The sequence below is a fragment of the Aotus nancymaae genome, unplaced genomic scaffold (genome assembly GCF_030222135.1).
Source record: "Aotus nancymaae isolate 86718 unplaced genomic scaffold, 86718_ANA_hifiasm-v0.15.2.pri h1tg000007l, whole genome shotgun sequence".
Classification (NCBI taxonomy): Eukaryota; Metazoa; Chordata; class Mammalia; order Primates; family Aotidae; genus Aotus; species Aotus nancymaae.
In genome coordinates, this window is record NW_026988418.1 from 25,161,108 (window position 1) to 25,181,629 (window position 20,522).

Genomic DNA, 20,522 nt, shown 5'->3' on the forward strand with positions numbered 1-20,522 from the left:
ACCACACCTGGCTAATTTTGGTATTTTTAGTACAGGGTTTCACCATGTTGGCCAAACTGGTCTCAAACTCCTGATCTCAAGTGATCCTCCCATCTCGGCCTCCCAAAGTGCTGGGATTACAGGCATGAGCCTGTACTTTGAGCAAATGTTTTAAATGTTGATGTGTACCATTTGTCTATTTTTTTTTTAATAATCTGTGCTCTTGGTGTCATATCCAAGAAAACCATTACCAAATCCAAAGTTACGAAGCTTGTCATCTATTTTTCCTTCTACATATTTTATACTTTGGGGTAACAGACTTACTTTCTCTTTCTTTGACTTTAATTTTATAGCAGTATTAGGTTCAATACAAAACTGAGCAGAAAGTAGAGTTCCCAACACCCCTCCCCCAACACATGGGCAACCTCTCCCACTATCAATATCCTGCACCTGAGTACATTTGTTATAATCAACAAATCTACATTGACACATCATTATCACTCAGAGTTCATAATTTACATTAAACTTCACTCTTGGTATACAGTCTGTATGTTTTGACAAGTTATAATGACATGTATCTACCACATGGTGTTACACAGAATAGTTTTACTGCCCTGAAAATCCTTTGTGCTCTTCTGTTCTTCCCAGGCTGGAGTGCAGTGGTGTGATCACAGCTCACTGTAGCCTCAAATGCCTGTGCTCAAGTGATCCTCCCACCTCTGCCTCCCGAGTAGCTAGGATTACAGGCACATGCCACAAGCCTGGCTATTTTTAAAAATTTTTTGTAAAGATGACCTCTTCATCTATTGCCCTGGCTGGTCTCAAACTCCTAATCTAACACTAATGCCTGCTTTAGCCTCCCAAAGGTCTGGGATTATAGGTGTGAGTCACCACCCCTGGCCACTCAAGAGGTTAATTTTTAATCCAGAAATTTTGAACCATTTAGAAGATACTATCATAAAGTATTCAGTGTTCAAGTGTGGAACTATAAGATACTTCTGACTGGGTGCAGTGGCTCACGCCTGTCATCCCAGCACTTTGGGAGGCTGAGGTGGGTGGATCACGAGGTCAGGAGATCGAGACTATCCTGGACAACATGGTGAAACCCTGTCTCTACTAACATACACAAATTAGCCAGGTGTGGTGTTGTGCACCTGTAGTCCCAACTACTTGGGAGGCTGAGGCAGGAGAATTGCTTGAACCCGGGTGGTGGAGGTTGCAGTGAGCCAAGATCACACCACTGCAGCTTTGTAACAGAGCAAGACTTTGTCCAAAAAAAAAAAAAAAAACCCTTCTGAGAGTTTGTCACCTGGTTTAATACTCATTGAAGTAGAAATTTAATCAGAGTTATGTTTCCTTTCTCACAAGCAATCTTAATTAACAGAAGCCTCAAAACCACAAAACATTATTTAAGAAAATTGCCAGCTCCTTTGCATGCTTTTAGAGCATGACAGTTTTTAAAGTTTTTTTCACAGGTATTCTTTATTTTGATCATCTTACAAATTCCGTGAGTTGGTTAAGGCAGGCAAGATAATTTACATTTAACTCATTGACCGGTCTGAGGCTGGACTAAGGTAAGTGACCTGCTCAGGATTTCATGGCTAGAAAGTAGAGTCCAGCTTCTTAACCCCAAGTCATTGTCTGTCTCCACTCAACCTGCTTGCCTTGTCTTTTGGCCCTGAAAACATGAATATGCTGTTAGCCTCATGCAGAGGTAAATAAGATTGTGTTAGCAACTGGTTTCTTTCCCCAACTGTTTAAAACAGCGTAAGGCCAAGTGTAGTAGCTCTCATCTGTAGTCCCAGCACTTTGGGAGACCAAGGCAGAAGGATCACTTAAACCCAGAGTCTCTATCAAAAAATGTAAAAATTAGCCAGGCATGGTGGTGCATGCCTGTGGTCCCACCTACTCAGGAGGCCGAGGTAAGAAGAGCACTTGAGCCTGTGAAGTTGAGGCTGCAATGAACCATGATCGTGCCACTGCACTCTAGCCTGGGTGACAGAGCGAGAGCCTGTCTCAAAAAAATAAAAGAAAAAGGAAAAAACAGCATACACTATGACATACTGTGGGGTGAAATTGTTAAACAGAAATATTTGTTATTGTTTAGAATTATTTGGATGGCCTGATGGGATTACTCCTGTAATCCCAACGCTTTGGGAGGCCAAGGTAGAAGGATCAATTGAGCCCGGGAGGTTGAAGCTACAGTGAGCTGTGACTATAACACTGTACTCCAACACGGGTGACTGAGACCTTATCTCTAAATAAATAAATAAATAAATGTGAACAAAAATAATTATTTTTAGATTGAGTCTCTTTTATCTGAAATGCTTGGGACCAGAAGTGTTTCAGAGTTTGAATTTTTTCAGATTTGGGAATATTTCCATATACCTAATAAGATATATGTAGGACCCAAGCCTAAACATAAAATTCCTTTATCTTTCATATATGCCTTCACATAGGCTGAACGTAATTTTATACAACATTTTAAATTGTGCATGAAACAAAGTTTTGACTGTATTTTGACTGTGACCCATCACGGGAGGTCAGGTGTGGAATTTTCTGCCTGTGGCATCATGTTGGTATACAAAAAGGTGCTTTTTGAGCATTTCAAAGTTTGGATTTTCAGATTAGGAATGCTCAACCTGTATTAAACAAATTATAGTATTGTTGATGTTCTTTCTCATAAGACTATTTTTAAGGGGTCTCATGAGATTTTCTCGTCATTATTTAGAAGTTAAATGTTAAAACAATACTATGTACTCTGTCGCCTTGTGTCTGTTTCTTAAACTCTCATAGCCTGTTTCCTTGTTTGTGAAAGAAATGACAACAATAATTTTAAAAAGCAAGATTATGTAATTAAAATTTGTTTACATGGCACTTTAAGACACTCTTTTTTTTTTTTTTTTTTTTTTTGAGACAGAATCTCACTCCGTTGCCAGGCTGGAGTGCAGTGGCACAATCTTGGCTCACTGCAACCTCTGCCTCTTGGGTTCAAGAGATTCTCCTGCCTCAGCCTCCTGAGTAGCTGTGACTATAGGCACCACCACACCCAGCTAATTTTTTTTGTATTTTTAGTAGAGACGGGGTTTCACCATGTTGGCCAGGATGGTCTCAATCTCTTGACCTCGTTATCCGCCCACCTCGGCCTCCCAAAGTGCTAGGATTACAGGCATGAGCCACCTTGCCCAGCATGTTTTGTTGGGTTTTGTTTTTGTTTTTGTTTTCCAGAAGGAGTTTCGCTCTTGTTGCCCAGGCTGGAGTGCAATGGCACAATCTGAGTTCACCGCAACCTTTGCCTCCTAGGTTCAAGTGATTCTCCTGCCTCAGCCTCCCAAGTAGCTGGGATTACAGGCATGCGCCACCACGCCCAGCTAATTTTGTATTTTTAGTAGAGATAGGTGTCTCCATGTTGCTCAAGCTATTCTTGAACTCCTGACCTCAGGTGATCCGCCCGCCTTGGCCTCCCAAAATGCTGGGATTACAGGTGTGATTCACCATGCCTGGACGGGTTTTGTTTTTTAGTTGTGAAAAATTTCAACCATTTACCAACATAAAGAGAATAGTCGGCAAATTATCCCATATATTCTCCTAGATTCAATAATTACTAAGATTTTACTATACTTGTTTCACTTATTCCTTATACTTTCTTTTATTTTTCTTTACTGAAATATTCTAAAATCAACCCCAGATATGTCATTTTATTCATACACATGCATCTCTTAAAAATATAACTACAGGCTGGGCGTGGTGGCTCACACCTGTAATCCCAACACTTTGGGAGGCTGAGGCAGGTGGATCACGGGGTCAGGAGTTCAAGACCAGCTTGGCCAAGATGGTGAAACTCTGTCTCTACTAAAAATACAAAAATTTAGATGGGTGTGGTGGTGGGCACCTGTAATCCCAGCTGCTCGGGGGGTTGAGGCAGAGAATTGCTTGAATCCTGGAGGTGAAAGTTGCAGTAAACCGAGATTGCACCACTGTACTCCAGCCTGGGGGACAGAGTGAGACTCTGTCCAAAAAAAAAAAAAAAAATATATATATATATATATATAACTACAATACCATTAATTTCCCTAATATCATAATTTTTGTTTTTTAAATACATAATCTGTAATTAAATTTATTGTCTCACAATATATTTTTATGATTGACTTGTTGAAATCAGATTCCAACAAGGTCTCACATTACAGTACTTTTTGTTTGTTTGCTTGTTGTTTTAGAGATAGGGTCTCACTCTGTTGCTCAGCCTGGAGTGCAGTGGTGTGATCATGACTCACTGCATCTTCAACCTCCCAGGCTCAGGGGATTCTCCAACCTCAGCCAGCCAAGTAGCTGGGATTACAGGCATGTGCCACCACATCCAGCTAATTTTTTTGCATTTGTAGTAGAGATGGGGTTTTGCCATGTTGGCCAGGCTGATCTTGAACTCCTAGCCTCAAGTAATTGGCCTACCTCAGCCTCCCAAAGTACTGGGATTACAGGCATGAGCCACTGCACCCAGCCCAAACTGGAAATTCTTTGGATTAGTGGATGGGTGATAAGAAATAAGATTGAAAGGTTAAAGGTTAATTGATCTTTCCCAGTGCAAGAAAAAGGAAATAATAGTAGAATTAAACAAAAAAAGATTAACAAGGTTAATTGGTAGATTGTTTACAGCAATAATATTTCAAGTTTGGAGTTTTGTAGAGGCATCCTGGAGTCCCCCAGGGATGAGGGGTTGAGGAGAGGTTCCATTTAAGACTTTTTCCTCACAGATTCAACCAGAACACTTATTACAGGTGTGAGCCACCATGCTGGCTGGCATTACAGCATTTTACATCTCTTTTTAACAAAGAAATTTATGGTTGGGTGCGGTGGCTCACACCTGTAATCCCAGCATTTTGGGAGGATTACCTGAGGTCAGGAGTTCAAAACCAGCCTGACCAACATGGAGAAACCTCATCTCTACTAAAAATACTAAATTAGCCAGGCATGGTGGCACATACCTGTAATCCTAGCTACTCAAAAGGCTGAGGCAGGAGAATCGCTTGAAGCTGGGAGGCAGTGGTTGTGGCAAATGGAGATCACGCCATTGCACTCCAGCTTGGGCAACAAGAGTGAAACCCCATCTCCAGGAAAAAAAAAAAAAGAAATTTATTAGCTGGCTGCTGTGGTGAACACCTGTAGTCCCACAGCTACTCAGGAGGCTGAGGCAGGAGAATCTGTGAGGTCAGGAGTTTGAGGCTGTAGTACACTAGGATGAGGCCCCTGTGAATAAACACTGCACTCTAGCCTGGGCGACATAGTAAGACTAAAAAAAAAAAAAATTAAAAAATTTGTTAATAAAAATAAGTTGATTAAAAAATAAATAAATAAAAAGAAGTTGATTGAAATACATACAAACAGAAAGCTGAAGTATAGTTTGCCGAATTTTCACAAAGAGCATATTCTCATGTAACCACCATCCAGGTAATGAAATAAAACATGACTAATACCCAGAAGTCACTTTGTGCCTCCTCTGATTCACCATTTCTTCCCTCTTCTCTGAAAGTTGTCTTTGTCTTATTTTCTCTATTTGTTTATTGTTGATGTTTGTCTCTTACAGGAAGATACTTTTTTCTATTTGTTTATACATTCATTTTCATATGCTGTTTCTTCTGATTAGTTATAGTTTCCTTCATATATTTTTACTTCTCAAATCTGAATGTACTAATTCAGAATTAAAAGTTGGTTAGTGCATAAGAAAAATCAGATTGAGATGTTTATTGTAGCCAATTTTTCTAAGTGAAATTGTTATATTTAATATATAGAGAGTATTTTAAATGTTTTCTCTGTATTATATAATTCTTTGTTATTTGGAAACAGATCAGGTAACTCAATGTTTCTGAAATTGTATCGAGTCACTTATTTCAGTGTGTTGAACATTTGCTATTAAAATACTGGGCAGTGGCTTGAATTAAGTTTCTTTCTTGGGAGAAAGGCTCTGTTACTTAGCAACACCTACTACATAATGGAAAAATCTTATTGGCTTTCTTGGACAAGAAAAAGGCATCGATGCTTTGATAGAGAATTATGAGCAACTTGGGATTCCTTTCTTCAGAAACATTGTCCTGGGGCTAGAAAATCCATGTTTAAAACAAGCATGAGTGTTCAGCAGCGTCAAGAGACTGTTCTCTCTCCGATTATTCTAGTTGATGTTCATTCAGAGATACTTAAAGGAATTTATTTATCTACTCATTTTATTTAGAAATGGGAGGGCATCTAGGTTATTTGAAAAAGAAACTACAGCCACTAACACACTATGTAAGTGTAGGGGAAGAGAAATATCTTTCCTTCCCATTTTAGGTTGACAGGGCTGAGGCCCTTATAACAATGAAAGACAGATTAGGCTGGGCGTGGTAGCTCACGCCTATAATCCCAACACTTTGGGAGGCCAAGGCAGGTGGATCTCGAGGTTAGGAGATCGAAACCATCCTGGCCAACATAGTGAAACCCCGTTTCTACTAAAAATACAAAAATTAGCCAGGTGTTGTGGCATGCACCTGTAATCCCATCTACTTGAGGCAGGAGAATGGCTTGAACCTGGAAGGCGGAGGTTGCAGTGAGCTGAGATTGCACCACTGCACTCCAGCCTGGCAACAGAGCAAGTGTCTGTCTCAAAAAAAAAAAAAAGGGACAGATTAACAAAAGAAAAGCATACACATTTATTTAATATGTTTTACGTGACACAGGACACTTCATAAGGAAATGAAGTTCCAAGGTAACAAGCCTGTGTGGTTTTTATGCTAGATTTAAACTGAAGAACTAAGTAGGCGTGGAGAGGTAAGATTGGACAGAGGTGTGATCTGATGTAATAAACTAGGAGGAACTTACCAAGGTTTGTTGCTTAGATTCTTCTCTGTGTCCCTGTGTCTTCAGAGATAAGGATGTTCCTTTCCTCTGGATGTAGGAAGGACACTTCCTGCTTAAGGGTAAGATCAGAGAAATCTTTCTTAGGTTTTATGACCTACTTCACGGGAGAAGGGTTGGGAGGAGAGTTAACTTCCTGCTTCTGCTGTTGTCTCAAATGCCAAGATGCCATATTGTGGGGAAGTGTGTCCTGAATCCCATCAAAAGTCAGTGAAAACAGCTAAGCATAGAGGCACATGCTTGTAGTCCCAGTTATTCAGGAGGCTGAAGCTGGAGGATTGCATGAGTCTGGGAGGTCGGGGCTGCAGTGAGCCATGATTGTGCCACTTAACTCTAGCCTGTTCTACAGAATGAGACCCTGTCTCAAAAAAAAAGAAAAAAAAATCAGCAAAAGTCTATATAAAGATGGCTGTTGTTTTTACAAATATTTCCCAGAAATACGAGATGTGGTAAGATTCTAGATCATTATAACACTTTTGATATTTTGCTGCCAAAAGTTGGTACTTGTGTAATTTGCATGTGTGTGTGTGTGTGTGTGTGTGTATGTGGTGTGCATTTTCATATAGTAAATAAAGTATGGGTTCTTTGTTTTTTATGTTTCTTAATTTTAAGGGAGAACTTCATTGGCTTCAAGGAAAAATATACTCTTGACTGCACCTCTTTAAAATAATGTATTTTCAGTGAAATTGAAATAAGCAAATTTCATGAAAACCATTCTCTATACGTTTTCTTTCCACTTATTCTTTTCTCACCCCACTGGTTGCTATGGCAATGACTCCCCACAGCCCCTGGAGCAAATGCCAGGCCATGCGGGTCCCCCGCAGTGGAGCCACATGTCTGATGCTGCACAACAGTTTGTGCTGACTCAGCCATGCACAGGAGGAGTGCTACCGTTTCTCTCCTCAATTTTGAATTAAAAACTAAACTGGCATTGCAGTGTCTGGATTTCTCAAAAATGAAAAACCAAGTCAGTTTTCCTTCTCCCCTTGAAATTCTAGGTTCACCTTTTATTGTACTTACTGAAGAGAAGCAATTGCCAGGGAGATTACAGGAAACCCCAGAGATTTAGCCAGCCTAGGAGGCTGAGAGGAAGGGAAATCTATTACCCAGTCAAAACAAACCTCTTATTTAATCCTGAAGCCTGACTAGGGAGACAGAGATAGTGTCCATGTTAAATTAGTCTTGTGAGGGGTCTGTTTAAAGCCTGCCTTAAATTTGATAAACTTGATAATTGACTGTCATCATCAGCACCTTTTTCCTAGAAAGAAATGACTGCACTGCATGAGAGACTCGTCTGTAATTTACAAACCCAGTGGCCCTTGAGAAGCACCTGAGCACTTGTTACAAACATTCCTAAACCTTACCCCAGACAACCTGGCTCGAAATCTTAGCTGGTGGGGCCCAGTCAGGGTTCTGTTTTGTAAGCACCAAAGGTGGTATTTAAGGTAGTATAAGAGAGAAAGTTTTATTTTTTCCTCACCCCTTGCAAGGTTCATAGCTGAGAATCTTATAACAAAAAACAGATTAACAAGAGAAAAGCATAACGAATGTGTTTAACCAAAATTTTATACAACACAGGAGCCTTCAGAAAGGAAGACCCGAAGACCCAGGGAAAACTGTGTGGTTTTATGGACAGTCATGCAGAAGTGTGTCTGGGGGATGAAAGGGTATGATCTAGTGGTGTGAAAGTGGGGGAACTCAGCAAAGCCTGTTGCGATTTTTATGCATCTCTGTGAGCTATTCCCTTCCACTGGTTATAGGGCAGGACACCTGTCACATACACATCTGCAGGGGAGAATGGAGGGAGGTCAGAGAGTGACCTTCCTAGGTTTTTGTGGCCTGCTTCTGGGAAGTGGGGGCAGGGGGCTTTCTAGTTTCTGTGCCCCACATCAGGAGAGAGGGGGTAGGAGAAGGTCAGAATACATACTCCTGCTTCTGTGGTTTTCTGTTTCCTTCATTGTAAAATACTCAGTCTGCCAAGGTGCTGCATTTTGGGGTATTGTGTTTTGAATCCTGACAATAGCTATAAATCTAAGCCTGACAAATAAACTAAGGAAGTAGGCCTGGGAACCATTGTTTCAGCTCTGAAGGGAACTTACTATTTAAAATTTCTACCGGTTGAACAGATAGCTGTGGTGTGATGAACAGGTCACAGCACTTAGATTCAGCAGAACTGACCCTGACATTGGCCAAGTCACCTCAGTTCTCTGAGTATCAGTCAACTTATCTGCAAATGGAGGCATTTGTGAAGGTGTGGGAGGAATCAATGACACGGTCAACTGTGAACTGTCTCTTTCATAGAAGGAGGAGGTATTATGACCATGTGAGGATTCTGAAGATAGCTTCTTAAAACTGAGGAAGAAATTCGAAGTCATTTTATCTTTCCCTTAAAATGATACTGGAGAAATTATACATGATTTGTTAGAGAAAAAAATTGAACTATTTGCTAGGAGAATTTATAACACTTTTGATATTTTATTGCCAAAAACTAGTACTGACATAATTTATGTGTGTGTGGTTGTATTTCTTTGGTTTTTCTGTTTCTTAATTTTAAGAGAACTTCATTGGCTTCAAGTATTAGGTTGGTGAAAAAGTCATTGTGTTTTTTTCATTACTTTTATTTGGCAAAAATCACAATGACTTTTGCACCAACCTAATAAAAGAATACTCTTTACTCCACCTCTTTAATCTATAGTTTCTATCTATACATTAGCTTCATAACCTTATATGGGATTTTCATTCTTTGTTCTTATTTATCAAATGGAGAAGGTAAGGGTGGGTGACTGTAAGAGAAGGTCCATGATTTCTTAGTTCATTTTCCTGAATTAAAAGTCTCTGATTTCATGATACGGTGAAAACATAGCAATTAATGTTTCTGAAGAGTGGGACCTGCCATCTTTTAAACTCCATCTAACCATGAGTCTAAATAAAAATCATAGTATAACTCAAATTCTGAGGCCTGAAAATGTTAATGAAAATTCAGGGAAAGTATATGTGTTACAGAGCATTTGGCACTTCTATTCTCTTATTATTATGATTTCTGTTTTGTGAGGCACTGAAAAAAATGATTACCTATAAATCTTTTTGCTTGTCAAGTTTCTTCAGTTTGATAGAGTGGGTTTTAAAAGATAATGTGTGCATAGTAATTAGTTTTTCTAGTAGTACTACTAGATTTTAATTTTGAATACAGATTTAAAGAGGAAATTGTTTTCCTTCTTTTAACTGGGGAGATAATTGTCTTTGGGAAAAAAATGTATATGTCTAAAACTTTTAGATTTCCAATCACTTTTATGTAGCATTGTTTCAGGCAGTGTTGGAACAGTGTGTCCTAGCAATTGAAGAGGATCTTCAAAATCACCCACTTCTGTTTTCAATAGGTTTAGATGGACTGTCTAATATAAGCCAGACACTGCTGTGGGTATAGAAGACTGCAGAGAGTTGGGTGGTCAAGGAGGAGCTCATAGAGTTTATATTCTAGAGGAGGGACGTCAAAGAAAAGAAGGATTCTAGAAAGATACTTTCACCTAGGATCGTGAAAGCAGATGGACAGAACTGGAGACAAGGTCTTGCTCTGTCACCAGGCTGGTATGCAGTGGTGCGAGCTCAGCTCACTGCAACCTCCACCTCCTGGGTTCAAATGATTTTCCTGCCTCAGCCTCTGGAGTAGCTGGGATTACAGGCGTGCGTCACCATGCCCAGCTAAGTTTTGTATTTTTAGTAGACACAGGGTTTCACTATGTTGGCCAGGCTGGTCTCAAACTTCTGACCTCACTCGTGATTTGCCTGCCTCAGCCTCCCAAAGTGCTGGGATTACAGGCATGAGCCACTGTGCCCCGCCTAAGTATGCTCAATTCTTTAATGTTTCAGGGTTGGCATTTTTTTGGCTGAGCTTTATTCTGTCGAGCTTATTTTATTCTCCCACAAAAAGAGAAAACAATAAAAAGAAATTAAGGAAAGCTAAATAACTCATTTGTTAGCATTTAGGCAAATAAAGTCAGAACAAGCTAGATGCAGGATTATTGGAAATGTCAGCCAAAATGAGGCCTTGGCACGATGCAGTAGAAAGTGTAGCTGACCAATGGGTTGAGATGGGCTAGAGTATCTATACTATTCAGTATAGTTTGCAGTTATTAGTTGTTTTTCCTGACAACACACTAAAATAAGTGGGTAACTTCAGATGCTGGCATTTTTCTCAATGCTCTTATCTCTCTGTAACTAGTCATATGCATGCTTGTCTCCAGTGATAGATTTTGAGGTCCTTGAAAACAAATTCAGTATTGTATTCCCTTTGTATCACAAGCCTGGCCTGAATTTGGATTCAATTCATATTAGTTCATTGAATAAATAGGATTAAAGTAGGGTCACAGGAAAGCATTGACTAGAAAAATGAAGCTGCTGGTTTTGGCTGGGTGCAGTGGCTCATGCCTGTAATCCCAGCACTTTGGGAGGCTTAGGGGGCGGATCACAAGGTCAAAAGATTGAGACCAGCCTGGCCAACATGGTGAAACCCCGTATATACTAAAAATACAAAAATTAGCTGGGCATGTTGGCACGCTTCTGTAGTCCCAGCTACTTGGGAGGCTGAGGCAGGAGAATCACTTGAACCCAGGAGGCAAAGGTTGCAGTGAGCCAAGATTGCGCCACTGCACTCCAGCCTGGTGACAGAGGGAGACATCGTCTCAAAAAAAAAAAAAAAAAAAAAAAAAAAATGCTGCTGTTTTCAAAAGTCAGAATAATAAATCTATAACTTAGTCCTTCAGTGGGATATTGATAAGGGAACCAATTTTTTGGCCATCAATAGGGTTCTTTTTTAAATTCTGGTAAAATATACATAACAAAATTTACTGTTTTAACCATTTTTAATGTATTAATCAGTGTTAAATACATACACATTGTACAACCATCCATCTCCAGAACTTTTTTATTTTCTCAAACAGAAACTACAGAAAGGGTTTTGATTCTACACTTGACTAGCACACAATTGGAAAGCTGTTCCAGTGGCCTCCCTATGACGGGTCAGACACTTGATCTAGTGGTGGCATTTCTCTGCACCTGCAGATGTTCCAAGGGTCTCCTCATTACCTCAGAGAAGAGGCTCTGGAGAACTATGTTAGCCCCTTGCTCTGATGGTTCCACTGGAGGGCTGTTGGCTTTTCTTCATGCCATCATGGGGGAAGCTGCTTTCTTTCCTAAGTCTCCATTTCCCTCAAAACAAGCAAAAGTTAAGTATAGAACAGTAGCTTTGTCACCTACTTAAGACTAACTTAAAACCTCAACATAACTAAATCATGGAAACAAAAATCATGAGACGACATCATTTGGACGACTTGCATCTCCCAGGCATTTTTAGAAAACATCCACTTTTAAAGTAACCCCATTTTTTCATGGAGGTTTAGTAATTGGTCCAAGGAATCAGAGATGTTAATTGCCTCAGCCAGTGTTTGAACTTGATTCTGACCCTAACCCTTGCTCTTTCTATTCTGCCACAAGAATGTGGCATTACAGGGCTGGCATTACAGGCATGAGCCACCGTGCCCAGCCTCATTTCCGTTTCTTTAATAGCTATTAGTTCATGACAGTTTTACATTTATTCTTGCACTAAATATTGTGTTTTAATTTTTTTGAGAAATATATCTACATCATATAGATTTTAAAATGTACCAACTCATAGTTTGTATTGATATATTGTCCATAATTTTTTTGTAAAAACCTGTCTGCAGTTATTTTTCTCTTTTAGTTCTGCAATTTATTTTTATTTATTTATTTTTAGAGATGGGGCCTCACTCTGTTGCCCAGGCTAAAATGCGTAGCACAATCACAGCTCACTATAGCTTTGAACTCCTGGACTTGCGATCCTCCCGCCTCAACCTCTTAGTAGCCGAAATTATAGGTGCACGCCACTATGCCAGGCTGACTTTTTAAGTGTTTTGCACAGACAGGGTCTCGCTATGTTGCCCAGGCTTGTCTCAAAGTCCTGGGTTCAAGCAGTCCTCCCAAAATGCTGGGATTACAAGCATAAACCACTGTGTCCAGCTTTGTAATGTATTTTTATCATCTATTTTTCCTCGTTAAATTTTTGAAAAGACTATCTTATTAGTGTTTTCCAAAAAGTAGGTTTTAATTTCATTGACCTTCACATGTTATTTTTGTTTTGTTTTGTTTGGTGGTGATAGTTCTGTATTCATTCGTTTGTAGATGCCTTTATTTTGCTATTTTCTGTCTTCTTATTTCTTTGCATTTGTTATGTAGATCTTTTTCCAGCTTCTTGGTTTTAATGCTTTTTTTTTAAACTTGTTTTCTGATAAATTCTTCAAAATTATAAATTGCCTTCTAAGTTCTGCTTTAGCTGTGTCTCTCTAGTTTGACATCTAGAATTATAATTTTTATTCAATTGTGAATACTGTATTTCTTAATTTACTGTTTAAAATCTTGGGTTTTTTACTAACATTAATTTATTTTTAACCACCTATCTTTTATTGTTAATTTATAATTTTTTTGTTTTATTGCACTATATTTCAAGAGCACAGCCTGTGTAATATTGAGTCTTTGAGAGGTACTGAAGTTTTCTTTATGGCCCAATAGGCAGTCTGTTTCTGTACTTGTTCTGTGTGTGATTTGCAAAAAATGTGTATTTTGTGTCTGTCAGTCGTAGAGTTCTCTTATATCTACTATTTTGAGTGTATTGTCTTGTTAAAATCATCATTTTTTTTTTTTAAAAGATGCCTTATTTTCTGAGACAGGTGTGTTAAAATTGGTGTTTCGTGTTGTTTTCTTAGCTGTGATATTATTTCTTAACTATCTTACCCTATAGGTCCAATAAACAAAGCAGATGAGAGCATAAGTGCTCTGGTTGAATCTGGGAGAAAAGATCTTAAATGGAGCCTCCTCTCAACCCCCCATTCCTGGAGGACTCTATGGCACCTCTGTAGAACCCCTAAAATGGAATATTATCGCTGTAAACAACCTATCAGTTAACTTTCAACCTTTCAATCTTATTTCTAATCACACATCCACTAATCCAAAGAAGTTCTAGTTTGCAGCCAATAGCTACTCATGTTCTCCTCCTGATCCCACCTGCGTTTTCCTCTTGCCATTTGACCCTCCAAGATTCTTCTTCCCATAATCAAATTCTATACCTTACTCAAGACTCTGCTTAAATTTTGCTAATTTCAAAAAATCTTTTCTAGCCATATCCATTATGGGAATTCTAAAAGCAATTACTGGGGATGGGCATGGTGGCTCATGCCTGTAATCCCAGCACTTTAAGAGGCCGAGGTGGGAGGATCACCTGTGGTCAAGATTTTGAGACCAGCTGGCCCACATGGTAAAACCCCTTCTCTCCTAAAAATACAAAAATTAGCTGGGCCTGGTGGTTCACGCCTGTAATCCCAGCTACTCAGGAGGCTGAGGCAAGAGAATCGCTTGAATCTAGGAGGCGGAGGTTGCTATGACCCAAGATCGCACCACTGCACTCCAGCCTGGGTGACAGAGCGAGACTTGGTCTCAAAAAATAAAATAAAATAGGCCGGGCATGGTGGCTCATGCCTGTAATCCAAGCACTTTGGAGGCCAAGGCGGGTGGATCACCTGAGGTCGGGAGTTCAAGACCAGCCTGAGCAATATGGTGAAACCCCGTCTTAAAAAAATAATAATAATAAATAAATTAATTAATTAAATTAAAGTAATTATTGGCAGCACAATTAATTTAGTATTTATTCCCTGATCTAATTAATAAATTAGTATTTATTCAGTGACCAGCAGTCATAATGGTTGGGAATTTTAAAAATAACTGTAATCGTTTAATATTTATTGTGTTTATTTTGCTTCTCCTCTTGTGCTGTGTGGGCATCTTTAGTGTAATTCGCGTCTTGCATGTCTCTGTTCATTCAAGTACCCACATGGCATCTTGTTCTTGGTTGCCGACCAGCAAAAATGCCTTCTTTTTATTCACTTCAATGTTAATATGACTTAACTTTTCCTATATAGTTGACAGTTTTGTGACCTTGCAGGTCCTTCATTTTACTGCATTTTGCTAAGTGTGTTCATTATTATTAGTAACAAGCTTTGTTCAGTGAGAATCCTTTAAGATTCTCTTCAAAATTCGTGAAAAGCAGATTTATTTTCTTTCTAAAATAAGCCCCGCCTTGTGCTTTATCCTTTTATTATAAATGTATGCATAAAGTCATTTTTATGAGTCTAAATTTATCTACTCACTTATAAAGCAGTGTTTGTTAAGTCTGGTAAAGTGACGGAGTGGACTGGGCTGTCTTGTTCCCTACTTTAACTTAAGATGGACGATTTGACTTGAGCTTTTAATTTGCAAGATTCCCTTCTAAGGACAGCAAATGTAATATAAGTGAAGCATTAGAATGAGCATTTAGAGTTCCAAGAAGGGTCAGGCCAGGTGTGGTGGCTCGTGCCTGTAATCTGCGAGGCTGAGGCGAGTGGATCTGGAGGCCACCCTGGCCAACATGGTGAGACCCTGTGTCTACTAAAAATACAAAAAATTAGCCGGGCATGGTGGCAGGCACCTGTAATCCGAGCTACTTGGGAGGCTGAGGCAGGAGAATCACTTGAACCCAGGAGGCAGAGGTTGCAGTGAGCTGAGATTGTGCCATTGCACTCCAGCCTGGGCAACAGAGCAAGACTCCATCTCAAAAAAAAAAAAAAAAAAGAGTTCCAAGAGGGTCATAATCCACAATCTACTAATTTATTATTTAAAAGTTGATGAGATGATTGCTTCCAGCCATGGTAGTAGGCATGAAGGCTTTGAGTGTGGCAGCACACCTGGCCTGATCTTGTGCTGTGTGGAGTACAGGGCATGCTTAAAGCACTACCATCCTCACACTGATTTGTCAGCGTGGTTTTGCTGCACAGAACCAACACAAGTGAAACATAGCCAGCCATCTCCTAAAACAGGTCCTTTTGACCCGAACATCGAGGTAGCAAAGTGAGACGGAAGATGGAATAAGAGAAGTATAGAACACCTATAAACTATGAGCAACTAAGCCCTTTAACATGTATGTTGTTCAATTTTCCCAACATCCATGAAATGGATAGTAACAGTTTACAGATGAAGAAGTGAAATCGCATGGACATAAAACAGTGTATTCATTATTAGATCTTGAGTAAGTGGTAGATTTGTAGAAGGAATTCAAATATGACCGCTAAACCAACACCCTTAATTTCTCTTGCTTTTGTTCCCATAACCCAGTGTTATTTTGTACCCTTTGTATTAATATATATTAATGTAATTATTTAGAATTAATTGTTGATTTTCTTTCCTACTGGACCATAAGTCCTAAGAGTAGAAGCCATGATTGTTTGGTTCAGTGTTATATCTCTAAGACCAAACACTTTGTTTATCTTATGGCTGGTGCTCAGATAATATTTTTGTTTCCCTTTTTAGTGCGGGCGGTTTAGGGCAGATAGGAAGGGGACCGTGGTTCCTACCACTTTGTGTTGATTGACTTAGGTAAGAAAAGAACCCATGGAAAGTCTAGGCCAGTGTGAACCTGAACAATCAGAAGGTTTTATGAGTGAGTTAATCTTCTTAGGAGGAAATCAAATAATTTTTAATTGTAACCTACATCTAAGGCCATGCATGACCTTCAGTACCTTCATTCTCAAAAAGAAAGTATTATAGAGCTTGACACAGTGCCACATACCTGTAGTTCCAGCAACTTGGGAGGCTGAGGTAAGAGCATCACTTGAGCCCAGGAGTTGGAGGCTATAGTATGCTACAGTCACGCCTGTGAATAGCCACTGGAGCACTCCAGTCTGGGCAGTATAGCAAGACTCTGTCTCTTAAAAAACGAAAAAGGTTGGCTAGGTGCGGTGGCTCATGCCTGTAATCCCAGCACTTTGGGAGGCTGAGGTGGGCAGATCACCTGAGGTCAGGAGTTCGAAGCCAGCCTGGCCAACATGGTGAAACCCCGTCTCTACTAAAAATACAAAAATTAGCCAGGTGTGGTGGCGGACCCCTGTAATCCCAGCTACTTCGGAGGCTGAGACGGGAGAATCGTTTGAACCTGGGAGGTAGAAGTTGCAGTGAGCCGGGATCGTGGCACTACACTCCAGCCTAGGGCCAGGTGCGGTGCTCATGCCTGTACTCTCAGCATTTTGGGAGGCTGAGGCGGCCGGATCACCTGAGGTCAGGAGTTTGAGACCAGCCTGGACAACATGGTGAAGCCCTGTCTCTACTGAAAATACAAAAAAATTTAGCTGGGCACAGTGGCGGACACCTGTAATCCCAGCTACTCAGGAGGCTGAGGCAGGAGAATCGCTTGAACCTGAGAGGAGGAGGTTGCAGTGAGCCAAGAACGTGCCATTGCACTCTGTCCTGGGCAACAAGAGTGGAACTCTATCTCAAAAAAAAAAAAAAAAAAATAGATACCATGGTTGAGAAATCACAGTGAGGATGGGGAAATGCTGACATCTCAATAAGACAGATCCAGCTACTCTATTTAATTTTTAAAACATTCTTTTAATAGAAAAAATCAGACAAAGATATGCAGATCTGCCTGGAGAACTACACATTATTGAACTTGAAAAGGATAAGAATGGACTTGGACTCAGCCTTGCTGGCAATAAAGACAGATCACGCATGAGCATATTTGTGGTGGGAATTAACCCGGGAGGACCTGCTGCAACAGATGGGCGAATGCATGTTGGAGATGAGCTCTTAGAGGTGAGAAGCATGTTTCTAATTTCTCTTTTGGTGAAGTGGATGGGTGCAGTGGATGTTATACAGGAAAATGAGGGGAAAGGAAAATGATGTCAAATTATATTTCCTTCAACTATTTAAAATCATTTTTCGAAGCAAGAGCAGAAATCAAGCTATTGCTTGCAAATGTTATTTGCTGCTTGAGTAAAGACTAATCTCACAGAATATTTTAGAAGTTCTTAAGTAAAATATCATGGAAACATATTAAAACCATAGGGCTTGTTTTTAATATCAATTTTAAAATATTCAAAATTAATTTGTTTGTATAGTAACCTACTCTTGTTAGTATTTCTCAAAATTATCTTTGGGTTTTGAATTTACCATAAGTGTAACTGTTATGTTTTTCAGGGTTTTTTAGGGGGTAGGGGGGAGAATGTTAGAGCCAACAAGAGTCTGTGAAATCTCAAAAACAATAGTTAATGTCTATAAAGTTCAGGATGTGGGTTAAGGCTGCATAGGTTCTTTCTTTAGGAATTGAATAGACGGAAGAGAAACTAAGAAGATGACTGATCCTCTTTTAATTACTCCAGATAATTTCATTCATAATCTGAAAAGGTTATTCTTATTCTTCTACACTTAAACTCAAGGTATCTGTACTGAGTGTATCTTAGTTTGATACTCATTTCATTGTTCATTCACCCATTCTTTCAGCTAACACTTTTGAGTGTCTATTAGGACTGGAGATGGAAAAAGAGATGAATACATCCAGTTCCTTCGTTAGGATAGCTCACAGCCTAGGGGAAGAAAACAGACATGAAAATATATTTATACTACACAGTGAGAAATGCAGTAATGATGATGATGATGACAGTAACAGCTAACATATACCTGGTACCAAACACAACAACCTCTTTTACTGGTGAGATCACAAAGCAGATGATGGCATTAGGATTCAATGGCAGGCAGTTTGACTTGTAGCTCTTTGTAAGCCATTGTGCTTTAAGGCCTATTTGCTAAAATGTTCCAACTTTAGGACATTTAGGGGAGCTAAATCATGGAGACATCAAGCGTTAGACTGCTTACTTGAAATGAAGCCTTACTGATTTTGCATTTTACAATTTCCTCTTCAGACTCTGACTCAGAATTTACAGTCATCTGTAATTTTACTTGCCTAATAATAACCACTGCCACAGCTGGCCAGGTGCAACAGAAAGACCATCACGATCAACTCTTTCTTCCAAACCCTGGTTGCTTCTCCCCACTTAAAACCTGTTTCTGCAAAGAAGTCACTTCCGGGATTACTTTTCTTTTCTTGTTCTTTTATGATATAGCATCACGAATGGGACCCACATTGGGTAGTAACACTGACTAGCATGATCATTACATAAAGTCAAAGATGACCTTATGTATTAACCAATATTATTCATTCATTGCTTCAGTCTATTTCCTTTGGCTTATGTTTAGAGACTTCCTCAGAGATGAGACAAAAGAGATGGCGGTGGTAAAAATGATGAAAGTAGGAGCCAATGTACTCCATTATTGCTAGCACTGCACCTATGCATTGTACATATTTGTATTCAGTATTCTTAATGCTTTATGGTAACAACTATTATTATCTCCATTTTATGGATTAGAAACTGGGTAAGTAACATACCTAATATTGCAGAACTAAGTGACTAAGTTTGGTTAAGAATCCAGGCTTGCCAGACTCCAAGACCTGTGTTACAGCCACTGAGGTACTCCGTGCTCCTCATGAGACTTCTTTAACCAACTCAGTTTGTTTAGATTCAGGAGATTCCTGATTTTTGATGCTCTAGTCTTTAGAGAATTGTGTATATTAAGTCACTCTGCTGTGTTATGCATATCTAGACAGAGCTCTCCTGTCTTGCTTGGTATATGGAAACACTCCAAAGGCTATTATTTGGAATATGAAGATTCTCGTTCCATTCTCTCTACCTTATTAAGACTGAAGATGGAATGTCCTATGGTTTCCAGACCAACAGCAGCACTGGTATTTTATTTCTCTGTCTGACATTTTATTTGATAAAGGTAACAAATGGGCTGTGGCTGCAGAGTAATGAGAGTGTTTAAAGGTCAGACACAAAATTCAGCACTATGTCTGTGGCAGCAAGCACTGGGCTTGGAAGACGTACTGTAACTTGTCTCAATTCTTTTGGTTATTAGTTGTATTTCGGAAGTTGCTCAGCATAGTGTATGTAAGAGGTAAAGAGTTTTCCTTTTCTTAGACCACAGAACATCAACTGACATCAAATGTGTGACGATTGTCCCCCACATACCAAGGAATTCTCCAGCTGACACCAATCGAGTATCCCATGATTCAATTCCACTCTGACACTAGCTGCCTGGAGACAGTGTTAGACCCCACAAGTTAAGGATTCAGTCCCACAACACTGTCTCCCACCATTTTAGAGACCATTTGCAATCCCAGGTTATGACCTGAACTTCTGACCAACCAGCTCTAAATTGGGAGTTCCCATGAGCCCCTACTCAGGTTTGATTAATTTCCTAGCATGGCTCACAGAAGTCAGGGAAACAACTTACTTATATTTATTAATAAAGCAAGTTAGGAAGGATACAGGTTAACAGCCAGATGAAGAGATATACAGGATAAGGTGCAGGTGAAGGGGAGGGGGCAGAGTTTCCATGCCCTGCCTGGATGTTCTACCCTCCAGACCGGCCCATATGCTCAGTAAGCCGAGAGCTCTTCAAACCCCATAGTTCAGGGGTTTTTAATGAAGGCTTCATCATGTGGGCATGAGCAATTATTACCTCATTCATTCTTCTCGGGGTTGGAACTGACACTGAACATCCAAGCTTTTAGCCATAGTTTGGTCCTTCTGGCAATTATCTCCCATTCAAGAACTCACCAGGTGTTGTGTCATTAGAACAAAAGACATTCTCATTGCCCAAGGAATTCCAAGGAATTAGGAGCTCCGTGTCAGGAACACAGATCAGAGATCAAATATTAA

The 20,522-nt window shown here is 39.7% G+C and overlaps 1 protein-coding gene across 10 annotated transcripts in view; it reads left to right on the top strand.

Moving 5' to 3' along the window:
* The window catches only part of PATJ (PATJ crumbs cell polarity complex component), a 399,000-nt gene that overhangs the window by 205,262 nt on the left and 173,216 nt on the right, over positions 1 to 20,522 (top strand). For all 10 annotated transcript variants that reach the window (XM_064372414.1, XM_064372417.1, XM_064372415.1 and 7 more), the window contains exon 28: positions 17,360 to 17,556. In XM_064372414.1, coding sequence (XP_064228484.1) covers positions 17,360 to 17,556 — 197 coding nt within the window. The remainder of the gene's footprint in view (positions 1 to 17,359; positions 17,557 to 20,522) is intronic.